The following is a 13,236-nucleotide window of genomic DNA, read 5'->3' as shown; positions in this document are numbered from 1 at the left end:
CCTCCTTCTCGCCGGTTTAACCAGTACGGGGTCACGGGGGAGCCAGAGCCAATCCCAGCAAGCAAAGGGCACAAGGCAGGATATACAGTACCCTGGACAGGATGTCAGACCATCACATGACACACACACACACACACACACACACACACACCAGGGCCAGTGTTTCCCAGAAGCCGATCAACCTACCAGCAAGTCTTAGGACTGTAGGAGGAAATGCGCACAAACAGGAGGATAACATGCAAACTCCACACAGATAGCGCCTCAGGTCTGGAATTGACCCCAGAGCTGGGACATCAGAGAGGTGCACGCCACTCCTCCAATCGGTCCAAACGCTCGTGTACTCCTCTGAAGAGCTCCCAGTGGGAAAGTTCAAGGGGAGAGTCGGAGGATGTTCCGGTCTGTAACTCCTCTCTCCCCCAGTGTGGTACAGGCCTCACTGATGTGAGCCACAGGGTGACGAAACAATTGACAATTGATTCCATGTTGGGTGGGTACATAATGATAATAGAAAACATTGAGATTCTAAATTGTTTTTAAAAACTCCACCTTCTGAATATTCTGCACTTCCTTGACATCAGTATTGCGTTCCTCATGTTTAATTAATGTTACTGCATTATGGAATAAACTTAAATACATAAGAACAGTTACAAATGAGAGGAGGCCTTTCAGCCTATTGAGCCCGTTTGGTAATTAGTAGCTAATTGATCCCAGGATCTCATTCAGCTGTTTGTTGACATAAACCAGGGTGTCAGTTTCAACAACAGAGCTGGGCAGCTTGTTCCACACCCCTACCACTCTTTGTGTAAAGACGTGCCTCCTGTTCTGACTGGAGGATCTTATCCATGCGTTTCCTGAAGGAATCCAGGCTATTGACTTCAACAACATGGCTGAGCTTGTTCCAAACTCCCACTACCCTCAACACTACACCCCCTCTACCCTGACTGGGAATGAAACTAGGACCATGTCATGAGAGTGTTGAATCCTAACCTCTAGATCACCAGCTAATCCCCCAGTACCCACTGGGACCTTTTTGTAATGTGACAATGAACTTAATTGAAGCATTAATTTACATATTTCTTGCTCACAGGTGGTTCCTCCGGAAGCACCCAGGAAGTGCTGGAGGCCCTCCAGCCACTAAACACGTGTTTGACCTTCCTTTAGGTAAGAGCATAAGACAGGTCACAGGCAGGAGGAGCCCTTATTGAGAGCATAAGACTGACAAGAGGAGGCCATGCAGCAAGTTGGGTAGTTAGTATTTAATTGAGCTGAAGATCTCATCCAGCTGTTTCTTAAATGAAACCACAGGATCAGTTTCAGCAACATGGCCGGGAAGTTCGTTCCACACTCCCACCACCTGTTGTGTAAAGAAGCTGTTTCATCCCCAGAACAACCTCACCGTTGGTGTGCATCAAAATGAGTCTGAGTATACTGTACTGTATGGAGCGACAGGGGTCAGGATTAAAATTGTGATTAGGGTTAGGGTTATGGCTGGGCAGAGTATCTTTAAACATACCTGAGTGCACGGTAGTGGCATCAGTACTAATAACAGTTCCTTTTTTTAATAAGAGTTTTATGTGAAATATTGCAACACATAAAAGCTACATACAATTTTTCCCACTTGCAGGAAGTGGGAAATACTGTACATGGTTAAAATCACATAAACAAATACACAAAATGTGCAGTTCCTACTGTACTGAAGGATGATTGTGTCTTATAAAGGTTTACTGTGCTGTACCTTTTGCAAAAGCAGAGTAAAGCTCAGTATATCACAGTTAACTTATGGAAGAAGCTGACAGTAGGAAACCGAGAAGAAGCCGCATGAATGAACAAGGTGTAACTGGAGCAAGTAAACTTCCTAAAGGTGCAGTGAAGGTCTTAATTTCTGCCCCTCTTTTTTCCTGTGCTGCACTCTTGGCAGGAACAGGCACGTGTGTCGCTGTGGTGGACCACAGCCCCTCCTGTATGGACGAGCTGGCCTTCGGCAAGGGAGACCTGATCGAGGTCGTGGGATTCCTGCTGTCCAGCCTGGAGTGGTTTATAGGCTGTCACTTCGCCAGCGGCTACTCTGGGCTCGTCCGGAAGTCCCACGTGGAGCCAGAGGGCCTCAGGCCGCTGTAAGAGCTCACGGACGAGCAGCACGGTTCCCGTGTGGGCGCTGTGCGTGCTCCTCCAAACTGAAACAGAGTCGCCAGCTAACCAGTTCTAATCTGCTATGTGTTGTTTCTCTTTTCAACGATATCACGCTGTGATAGTGATGAAAGTCAGGCAACAGCTTTTAGGAGCTGCACTTACTGTAAGCAAATCCAGCAGCCCTAAACCATGTGTTCTCCATATAGCATCTATTAAGAGATGGTGTGGCTTGTCAGCTGAATACTGTTGTAGCTGCCTGTGTACAGTACTGTATATGCACATCTTTTACAGTGACCTTCATTTACAGAGTTGCTATCGTTAAAGGAAGCAACAACATCCAGTTACCTGTTTTCCAGATATTCTTTTGCTTTTGTTATTTGTCCCCCAGGGGGCTGAGGGGATTTTTCATGCTGAAAACGTTGAAATGAAACTCACTGTGGCGACAATGTGGGCTTTGTTCTCGTTTTAGGGACAGACAATTGGTCTTTCTGAGTGAAGAGGAGAGAGCCTGGCTTTGTCAGTTTAACCCCTGCAGCGAGCAGTGCTACGCTCCTCTCCTGAGCACGTTCTTCCCCAGCGACATCAGCACGATTTACAGGCTAGGTAAGGCCTGCACACCGCGGATTTAACATCACCCTTCCTTCCCCTTCATGATAAGGCATGACTTCATAGTTCTCTGCCTAACGCGACGTGTGTTGATGTACAACATTGCAACATGGTAATTGTTCTGTGCAATCATTTCACAAGCCGAGTCTGGCTGCATAATAGTGGCATAAAATATTTTAAAGTTGATTAACTCATTGTTCCTTTCAGTCTCAATGGTTATATTTACAATCTGTGCATTTTAATTCTTTGTTTTTAATTCCGCAGATAGACTGGACAATTCAGACATTCCGTATATTATAAACCAGCCCAAACAAGGTAATTAAAAACAAATGTAAACATCTGTCTTATTTTATAGGTTCTGAACATTTGGTGGAATATGTTGGAGTGTTTAACAGGGTAGTCATTGCATCACAATTCCTTAGGAAGAAATTTCAGACTTTTTTGAAAATGAGAAATTCTGAAGTGTGCCAGCCGTCAGGATGATAAAGCAGGATGCAGTAGAATATAATGGATGGAAGAGGCTCAGGTGCTGTTAATCTGTTTGACCTTGATTCAGAACAGACTGCGAATGACCTTTTCATGACATGTCCCGTTTCAGAGAACAGAGGGGCGAACAGTATCCGGACGAGCTCTGTTTCAGAGAAGAGTGAATCTCCCCTTTGTCATTCTTCACCCAGACAGTCCTTCTGCACTGTGAGAAGCAGCCCGGAAAAGGAGGACGAACCGCTGTCCTTCGGCCTCGACGACACCTTCAAGGAGATGGCCGAGCCGGAGGACGACCCCAGGTTTTTCGGCGACGAAAACAGCTGGGACGAGGAAGAGGAGGAGGCCGTGGACCCCATCACCGTCCTGCTGAACGAGGACCGCTTTGAAGAGCGCTTCCGCCCGCTGTACGACCTCTCCTTGGCCCCCCTGAGCACCATGTTCGGGGCCGGCTCGGAGGACGAGCTCCTGCAGCACCTGGAGGCCATGCGGGATGAAGCCAAGAGGCATAGGATGCCCTGGGCACACAGGAGAGTGTGCTTCCTCCTGGGCAGGATGTGTGCCAAAAAGCAGAAGTACTCCCAAGCGAGGGTTTACTTTGAGGAGTCTCTGGGGGTCCCCGTCTGTGGGTTTGCCGACCCCCTGCTGCTAATAGCCCTGTACACGAACCTCACGGCCATCTACCTGAAGCAGAGGCTGTCGGCCAAGCTGCGCCTCACCCTGGAGAAGGCCGCCGCCCTGCTCCTCTGCCTGCCCCAGCACGCCTTCTGCTCCGCGGATGAGTTCGAAGTCCTCAAGCTCGTCTTTCGCAAGGCCATCATGGCCAACGACAAGCACCTGGAGGCCCGGACCTGCTACCTCATTGTCAGCCTCTTCCTGAGGCTCGGGAAGACCGAGGAGGCCCTGCCCTTCGTCGAGCGGCTGCAGTTCCTCACCATCGCCCTCTCAGCCGAGGCTGCCGATCCGGGGCCTGGGTCGGGCCCGGCTCCGGGTCCCATAGCGCCCGTGGATCTCAACTGGATGCTGAGCCGACTCTACCACAAGAAGTACCTACCCTATCTGTCCCTGGCGGCCCTGAGCCTGGATTCGGATCAAGGCCGGTCGCTGCAGGACGCGTTCCACAAGATCGATCTCTTCATCAGGAGCTCGGCGAGGCTGGGCGGCCAGGTCCTTCCCGCGCAGATCGTCATTTACCTCCGGCAGGCCCTGGCCATCGCCAGCCGGGGGCAGGACGTGAGGACTCAGAGGGACCTGTGCCTGAGCCTGGCGCGCGTGTATCAGCAGCACGGGGCCCTGGCCGGGGCGGCGGACTGCGCCAGGCGGGCTGTGGAGGCCGGCCGGCAGATGAACGAGGAGGAGGCCTTTGAGGCCACCGTGCTGCTGGGCTGGCTGCTGGCTCTCACCGAGGAGCCGGGGCGCGCCACGGGCACGCTGCAGCCTCTCCTGCGGTCGCTGCACGAGACCGACAGCCCCACCCAGCGGGGGGTGGTGCACACCCTCCTGGCCCTGTGCTGCAGGAAGCAGCGGCGGGTCCGGGACGCCGGCCGGCACTTCCACTCCGCTCTGAGGATCTCGCGGGAGAGCGGCAGCAGGCGCAACGAGGCGCTGGCGCTGGCCAACCTCGGGTGCCTGGCTCTGTCGGTGGGGGCCCCCCTGCTGGCCGAACGGTTCCTCTGCGGGGCCCTGCGGCTCTTCTCCCAGCTCCTGGAGAGCCCGGCGGACGCCGAGCACGTGCAGGCCTACCTCTGGCTGGGCCGAAGCTACGCCGACCGGCAGCGGACTCAGGACGTCAGGCTGTGCTACGAGACCGCGCTGCTCGTCGCCATCAGGGCCAAGAACCTGCACAGTGAGTACACCGCCTGCAGCGATAACAGTGGGGCAGCGCCGAAGGTGCAGGTAACACTGGGTAGAGTACAGAAGGTCTCATCTGACATTTTGCAGCCCTGAGGCTTTAGCACAGCATTTTCAGGAATGCCTGAAACCTATGAGGAACTTAGTTATGTTAGTGCTGATTCTGGTTATACAGTAGATGCTACAAAATTTCTGTAACAACACGTAAAGACAGTGAAAACAGCCCTGGCATTTGTGCTGTCCAGAAGATTTCTCATTTTTTGTTTGTTTTTTCCCATAGGCCAATTAGTCGTGGCTAAACTACTGTGCCGTTTGTATGCAAAAATGCTGTTCTACGGGCAGTGTATAATCTACTATGAGTACTGTGTGTCTCTGTCCCGGGAGCTGAAGGATAAGAGGCTGGAAGGAGAGTTTCTGGAGACCCTCAGTGAGCTCTACTTGTCCCTCAACACGGAGAAGTAAGTTCAGCTTCTTTTGGACAACTGCTTTATCTGCTTTGGGCTTTCAAAACCAAACAGTCGATGCTGAACAGTAGGCATCTACAAGGAACATGAGCTCACAGGTTAAAGGAAAAGGGGAACATAGAGCCAACTGAATGAGTCTGATGTAAAGAAAAGGCACCCGACTGCAGGTCAGGTTACAGGTTTTGCACTAGAAAACCACACCATGCTTGATTTTCAGAAGCATCATTCTTGCAAATGAGAGCAAACAAGTTCAATCTGAGGGTGTGTTAGTTTCCATCTAACCCTGGAGAACGGTTTGGTATCGTGCTTGTAGGAGAAGAGAGGAAATGGCTGAAACCTAAAGTTCTGTGCTAATATGTGGCCAAGAGGTCCACTGCAGTGGCTGTCATGAGTCCTGCATTGGTGTTTGCAGATGAACCAGCTCCTGCAGACTGGACAGGTGCAAGTAAGATACTTACAGCAATCGGATGTCAGAATGTTTTTCTAATACTGTGTTTCTTCCCCACAATTATATTTTCTACTGCGATGCCATTGCTTTCACTCAGTATATCTCCTCCTTTATGAAGAAGCACAAGCCTGTGATGGTCTTCAACAGACATTTTAGCCATTTAGCTGCAAGGTCACAGTTAGGTCTGTCTGATTCATGTTTTGTGGTACATCAACCCATTTAGCTTGATGAATGATAACAATAAGGAACAATCAGATGCAAATGAAGCAGCTTTATCACTCTGCAACTCGCCCTGGCAGCCCACTGAAACTAACCAGGTGTGAGCCTGGCCGGAACCTGAATGGGAGACCTCCTAGGAAAGCTAAGGTTGCTGCTGGAAGAGGTGTTCGTAGGGCCAGTAGGGGGCGCTCAACATGTGGTCTGTGTGGGTCCTAATGCCCCAGTATAGTGTAAACTGTAAAAAGGCGCTGTCCTCTGGATATGACATAAACCAAGGTCCTGACTCTCTCTCTAATGTGGTCATTAAAAATCCCAGGGTGTTTCTTGAAAAGAGTAGGGGTGTTACCCAGCATCCTGGCCAAATTTTCCCCCTGGCCTTTACCAGTCATGGCCTCCTAATAATCCCCATCTCTGAACTGGCTTAATCACTTTGTTCTCCTCCCCACTGAGAGCTGGTGTGTGGTGAGTGTACTGGTGCACTATGGCTGCCATCACATCATCTAGTTTGGGGCTACACACTGGTGGTGGTGGAGGGGAGTCCCCATTACCTGTAAAGATCTTTGATTGTAGTGTCCAGAAAAGCAGTAATTCTTTATTTAAGTGTAAGGCACTATTATTATTATTATTATTATTATTGAATTAATTAATTAAATAGGTATGGATGAGCCACCTCAACACTTAATATTGGCTGCTTATTGACAATTGGTGAGCTCTGCTTATTGTGTCTCTGACTGCCAGGGCGTTTTGCACAGCCGGGCTATGTTGTTACCAAATACAGAATGACATTTTAGTGTGCCATGCTTGTAGGTCTTCAAGGAAGTCCTTGGACTACACCAAGCAGAGCCTGAGAATATCCATTGACCTGGGGAAGAAGGAGGAGGAGTCAGAGACCTGGCTTCAAGTCGGGAGAATCTACTACCTTATCCAGGAGGACGAGCTGGCAGAGATGTACCTCCAGGTACAAGGCTGTGGCTGTGTGAACAGGCTGCACCGTTTATCCAGAATGATTAATCCGCCATTGATCACCATTAATCTGCGGCACTGCAGTATCAATGTCTGCACTGAAACAGTCCACATTTACATTCTACAGCCATCTGTAGAATAAACCCTGTGTGAAAGATTCAGTCCACAGGTTTCTGATATTTTCTTTCTCTAAATTTGATTTTATATTTTTTGCACTGTGGTATTTATGCATGGCTTAGTAGAAGCTATAAAACCCATAAACATTATTAGCTTTGCACAAACCTTGACAGGTTGATGGGTGTATGGCTATGCATTCTTAAATAGCTTGATTGAAAATTGTATTTCTCGATTTGTAGCTCTCAGCCAGAACCCATCCTGTAAGCTTAAAAAGAATCGGAGTGTAGCAGTGGAAATAAGTAATTCAGTCATCTGAATCAATTCAATGTCTAGCTTTAGGAAAAGGCCAGCACTTGGAAGACAGACAGAAGTCACATGAAATCTGAAGTGCACTTGCATAGATAAGGGAGGAAGCTCTCTGGGTGCCCGCTGGAGTACTGCCTGATTATAGCTCTGACTATTGTCTCTCAGCTTTCACACACTTGGCATTCAGACACACACACACTGCTGCTGTTGCATACGGAATTCCTTTTGTTATCCTGAGACTGTGTCCTTTAAACTTGTGTTCCTCTCCTTATCTCTAATACAGGCTGCCGTAAAAACAGCTCTGAGAGTGAATGATTCCTGTTTCGCAATGAATATATACGAGGAGGCCGGAGACGTGTTTTTCAAAGGCCAAAGAAATCGAAGTGCAGCGCTGGCATTTTACAGGGTAGGCAGTGTGATCTACTGGTAATGCCTGCCTACTCAAAACGAAGGGCAAGAAAAGAAGTACTGAAATCTTTATATGCTTTCATTACTGACACCAGTGGAATGCTTAAAACAGCAATGATGTTTTTTTGTATTTTTCAAAAATTGATTTTCTATCTATCTCCATACCATTGGTGTCTGTGGATTATGAACAGAGAAACTGTCTGGTTTGAGTTGAAGAACATAAACATAAACATAAAACTACTTTCTAGTTTTTTAGTGAAAGTATGTTCATTATTGGATTTCCGTTTGTAGCCGGTGTGCTGTCAATTCCTAATGTGTTCAATTCTGTGCGCAGGATGGGGCTCTTCCTCTTGCAAGAAGTTTTGGAGATATCTCCTCAGAGGCGCGCCTGCTTAATAAACTCACCGAGCTGCTAATGAATTTGAAGCAGTATGAGGAAGCATTGCAGTATGCCACCCTAGCCGTGCAAGTCAGCACAATGACAGGTATGCATGGTCTGAACATTGCATGATAGTGCCGTGCAGCACTTTGTAACATAGAGTGATGCACAAAAGAAATGCAACACTCAGGTCTAATGCATCTCATCAAATCTAGATCTTATACCAAATTATAGAAAATGTCAGAGAATCATGGTGAGTTTTCAGTATTCACGTAGACACACTGTCATATTGAAATCTTTAGTCAGCATTGCTGTAACTTCCTTGAACATTAACACAATCTTGGCAGTGTTGACACACAGATCTAATAAGCCTCTTGACAGATCGCTGTGGGGTGTTCAGTACAAATTTTGCTGTGCAGCTGCAGTCAGCATTGGCAAGCTAGTACCACAGGTGATCTCTTGGACTCCAGTCAGACAGAAAAGCTGGCCACAGCAAGACCTCTTGGGTGTTTTCTTGAAATCATGCCATTGTAATCCCAGCAGTGTGTGGTCTTGCATTGTCCTGCTGGAATATCAATACTTCAGGTCTGTCTTGCAGGAACTGCGAAACTGTTCATTCAAAGACTTTGTCAGTGTATCAGTGAGTCGTTCTTGTGCTAAAGGAAATTCCTCCTGACTTCATCACACATCTGCCTCTCCCCAGCTGGTTAGCATGAACAACAGCACAGGTAGCATAGCACCATTTTTATCTCCACATACATTGTATTCCTTCAGATCTGCAAGGGCACAGCAAATTCCTTGGGGAATAAAATCACTCTCCTAGCCACAATCACAGTTGTTCTCTGGCTGACAGAAGATTTTAATTTCATCCCTAGGCTGCATTATCACCGAACGACCTCCAATTATGTCACTTGCTTGGGAGCTAAGGTTGTTTTGCTGATGTACAGGTTATTTTTCTTTGGAATGTCTAATGCTGTAATCACTGCAGACTGAGAATGATTCTGTAGATAGGCGGATCAGGCGCATGTGATGGTCCCTAGCTGATGTGCTGACAGCTCCCCAGGACATGGCCCTGCCCGCACGGAGCCTTTTTCTTTTTTTCTGAGCTAGTCTGCTGGTGGTCAGTGCAGATCACCTCATTCTTCAGACAACTTCTCTCACCGATGTGTGGCCTGTAAGCACACTGATGGCCACTATAGCATCCTCATCACTCAAGCTGGGCATGGTCCTGTCTTTCTTCATTCTTGCATTAAATAAATGTCTTTTTAGACAGATTCCTAATCAACTCATTTTGACAATTTTCACTCCAAACACTGAGCACTTGACATTTCTTTGAAATTACATGACCTGAGTTCAGTATTTCAATACCCCAAGGAGCAATACTCAATCAGTATTCAATACTCAATCAATCAAATAACTTAGCTACTTACTTACTAATAATGTATGTACACAACGTGTTTTGAAGTAAAACATGGAATGTTACATTTTCATTGTGCACCAGTATGTGAATTCAGTGTTACATATTTGTGTTCAGTATTAATATTTGTCTATAATACATTGTATTGTAATCATAATTCAGTAATGATATCGGTCAGTATTGTGAATATTACAGGTGGGTGCTGTGCTTCAGTGAAGTATGGATGAAGGGGGTGCCCTTCTAGTACAAAGTGCTTTGAGATGAAAAACTGTTTCACTGTTTATTAATTACTATCTAAGGAAATGCAAGTAAAATGCATAAAGCAAGAAACCTGGTGAAAAGTCTCCAAATGTGTTTTGTTTTCCAGGAGACCGCCTGAAAGAGAGAGCAGCCTTCCACCGCCTGGCGACAGTGTACTACTCTCTGCAGCAGTATGAGATGGCCGAGAACTATTACCTAAAGGCTGTGTCTCTGAGCCCTCATGTCTTGCACTCGCCCCTGGAGGCCAGATACTTTGTCAAAGCCTACTGCCGACTGGGAGACCTGACTCTGCACAGGCTAAAAGTAAGAGCCCTGAGATTCCTTTCAGGCCCTTTTGGGTTCATTAGTAGTGGCCAATGTCCCTGTTGGACAATGATTATGTGCTGTTCTCTTTAGGATTTTTTTATTTTATTGATAATGCTTAAAACAACAGAAGGTCAAGAACTGACTCACTGGTGACGCACGCCTTTAGTTAGCTGCCAGCTGAGCAGCTTCACATTAACTTTAGCTCAATGCAGTAGGACAGTACTTTAGTGCTCAATGTGATTCGGCTGCCTAATCCCTCTATTGCTGTGGCTACAGGTAAGAAATTATACTAATGTGCCTGAAAGGGAATGAGCTTTCAGATTTAATATATTGCTGGCGTATCTTTAAGGATGTTCAGGAATGTGTAGAGGCAGCTGCGCTGTACCTATAGCTTAACGTTGCCCATCTTTTTTAACATGAAGAGGCCAGTATCTGAAGCCCAGTTTGGCCACATAGCTTAATTTACCACAGTCCAGCGAAACACAGCAGCTATTTATAAGGCCGGATTAAGTGGTTTGATGCACCAAGGTGTTGGCATTTGTTTTTTTGAGCCCGGGCAGATGAATGATGACGAGAATAGGGACGTGTGGCGAGGCAGAGTTGGCAAAGCTGTTCAGTTTCATGAACTCCCACAGTGCTCTTCTTTGTGGCCTCACTGAGCACACAATCAGGGCAGCACAGAGCAAGCTTTCAGAACCTGCAGCCGAACCTGCTGTGCCCCTGAGTGAGGCACTTTACACCCAGTTGCTCCAGTCCTCCCAGCTGTAGAAATGGAGACCAGAACTGAGGGGTGTAACCCTGTGATGGAAAGTGTCCGATCCAGTGGGGAGCCACATACTCCTAGTTGTCTTAACACTATGAATCCCAGGAAAAGCCTGGGCCCGATGAGCCTTTAAGCTCAAGGTTGGCCTCTTTCTTTGCTTGGCACACCCTTTCTGTTCCTCATGGCAGAGAGGCTGGATCTGCAGGCATACACTGTTAGTAAGGCTGTAACCCTCATAGTGGTGACCAGGTCCCCTGATCCAGGCACAAGCAGTCTCAGACGCACTCGTCTTCAGTAAAGGACGGGAGAGCTCGTGTGCTTTACTGGGGGGAGGCTCTGGTTCTGTCCTTTGTGGCTGATCCGCGTGGTGCTGCTGTCTTCCAGGACGCTTTCGACGCCATGGGCTACTTCCACCTGGCCCTCGCCGCGGCCCTGGAGGACGGCGGGGACCCCGAGGGCCTGTACGTCGTGTACATGAAGCTGGCGGAGATACACTCCAGCCACATGGCTGACGAGGCGCTCTGCCAGCACTACAGGAGCTGTGCGCAGGCCCTCAGGAAGGAACTGGCTGGAGACACAGACGCTGCTCCATAGCCGGAGAGACCAGGAAAAGGAATTCCGGCTGTTTCAAAAGGACACAGACACACGGAGCACAGAACTGCTCCTTCTGCTCTAACACTCGTGAGCTACGCTGTAGGCCTCTCCAGCTTTGACCTGGGGGAAGACAAACAGCGTTTGAAGCCAGGTGCAGTTTTGTGCTGTAAATATGCAATGCTGATTTAGACTTTAATGCGTAAGGCATGAACGGTGTTATGTATTTTCAACAAAACCCTAAATTCTCCCTTGACTCTCTTACCAGACTAGAGCTGTCGAAATGTTCAAGAAAACCCTTCAGTTTCATTCAACCTTTTCATTAGAGTTGCAGCCAAATGTGCTGTAAGTGATGCTTTTACTCTCGTCTGCTTCTTTCACTGTGACAAAGGGCTCTGAAGCAGGAGAAATGACATTAAAGGCAGCAGCTGGCCCAGAGGAATCGTGTTAAAAACTGCTGTACATTTCTAATCTGTTTCTGTGTAAATATGCACATCTTAAGAAACAATATGTACTAAGGCAAATATTTAACTATAGGTAATGAAACGATCTGTACAGAATTTGTAAAATAAGGTTAATATAGAATGGAAAACACTGGAAAACTATTGTTAGTTTTGCACTAAATGTTTTTGCTTGTATAAATACTATTTAATGGGGGTGTCTGAGGATTGCCTTGTAAGAGAAGACCTCTGTTGTTTTCCATTTTGAATGTTACCTTTTACCTGTGAAAAGATTCAAAGTCCAGGAATTTCTTAAATGAGTTTCTGTAATGCATTTTCTATTGACAATAAACTATTCTTGTCTTTTATCCGTGGTTTTGATTCAACAATGGGTTGGCTTGTTGGGTAACACCTGTGTTTCACTGAACATACCAACAGTAGTTGTAAGGCTTAAGAGTTTGAGGACTACCAGGAATAAAAGCACTTTAAAAAACCACCAGGTACACACAACACATAAAAAAGGTCTTATCAGAGAAGCGGAAGGAGATCAAACTCTCAAAGTAGATATGACAGAATAGATTTCTCGATAGCCGATAGCTTACAAAATTTTAGTTTTTGCCCGGACTGTCCTAATATCTTAGCTGGATCAGTCTTGCGGTATTGTGTAAGAGTCATTCACACTCATGTTTGTGTTATATGTGAAGCAGTTTGATTATCCAGGTGGTCAGGTGGCAAAACTTAATCTCCAAAAGGATATATAAATAAAAACTAATATGCATTGTTTTCAATGTTGTACATTTTTAGTTTGACAAAACTTGACTTACATTTATCTAGCTCATTGCAAATTGATTAAAGTTGGTATTTGTTTCCACCTTGTGGATATCGGGTGTAATTGCCTCTGATACTTTAATATTTTGCTTCTAAAACATGGGCTATTGTTAAAGTTATGTCTTAACATAACTACATTACCTAAAGAATACCACAAGGATAACACAACTACAACAATAGTGGATACAATTAACTTGCTTTTTCACATAATAGGATCATTTACAAAACCTACTATCTGTTTGTATTACAGTGATAG

The 13,236-nt window shown here is 46.7% G+C and overlaps 1 protein-coding gene across 1 annotated transcript in view; it reads left to right on the top strand.

Annotated features, from left to right (window-relative positions):
• The window catches only part of sh3tc2 (SH3 domain and tetratricopeptide repeats 2), a 33,442-nt gene extending 20,922 nt beyond the window's left edge, over nucleotides 1-12,520 (top strand). Inside the window, exons 13-23 of the mRNA XM_088933423.1 lie at nucleotides 1,088-1,161; nucleotides 1,919-2,114; nucleotides 2,600-2,733; nucleotides 3,001-3,051; nucleotides 3,335-5,065; nucleotides 5,351-5,528; nucleotides 7,009-7,159; nucleotides 7,871-7,993; nucleotides 8,330-8,480; nucleotides 10,159-10,355; nucleotides 11,506-12,520. Coding sequence (XP_088789549.1) covers nucleotides 1,088-1,161; nucleotides 1,919-2,114; nucleotides 2,600-2,733; nucleotides 3,001-3,051; nucleotides 3,335-5,065; nucleotides 5,351-5,528; nucleotides 7,009-7,159; nucleotides 7,871-7,993; nucleotides 8,330-8,480; nucleotides 10,159-10,355; nucleotides 11,506-11,715 — 3,196 coding nt within the window. The 3' untranslated portion in view covers nucleotides 11,716-12,520. The remainder of the gene's footprint in view (nucleotides 1-1,087; nucleotides 1,162-1,918; nucleotides 2,115-2,599; nucleotides 2,734-3,000; nucleotides 3,052-3,334; nucleotides 5,066-5,350; nucleotides 5,529-7,008; nucleotides 7,160-7,870; nucleotides 7,994-8,329; nucleotides 8,481-10,158; nucleotides 10,356-11,505) is intronic.
• Nucleotides 12,521-13,236: the final 716 nt, after the last annotated feature.

Source organism: Atractosteus spatula, chromosome 14 (assembly GCF_055471065.1).
Source record: "Atractosteus spatula isolate fAtrSpa1 chromosome 14, fAtrSpa1.hap1, whole genome shotgun sequence".
In the NCBI taxonomy this organism is placed as follows: Eukaryota; Metazoa; Chordata; class Actinopteri; order Semionotiformes; family Lepisosteidae; genus Atractosteus; species Atractosteus spatula.
This window is presented reverse-complemented; position numbering and strand designations above follow the sequence as displayed.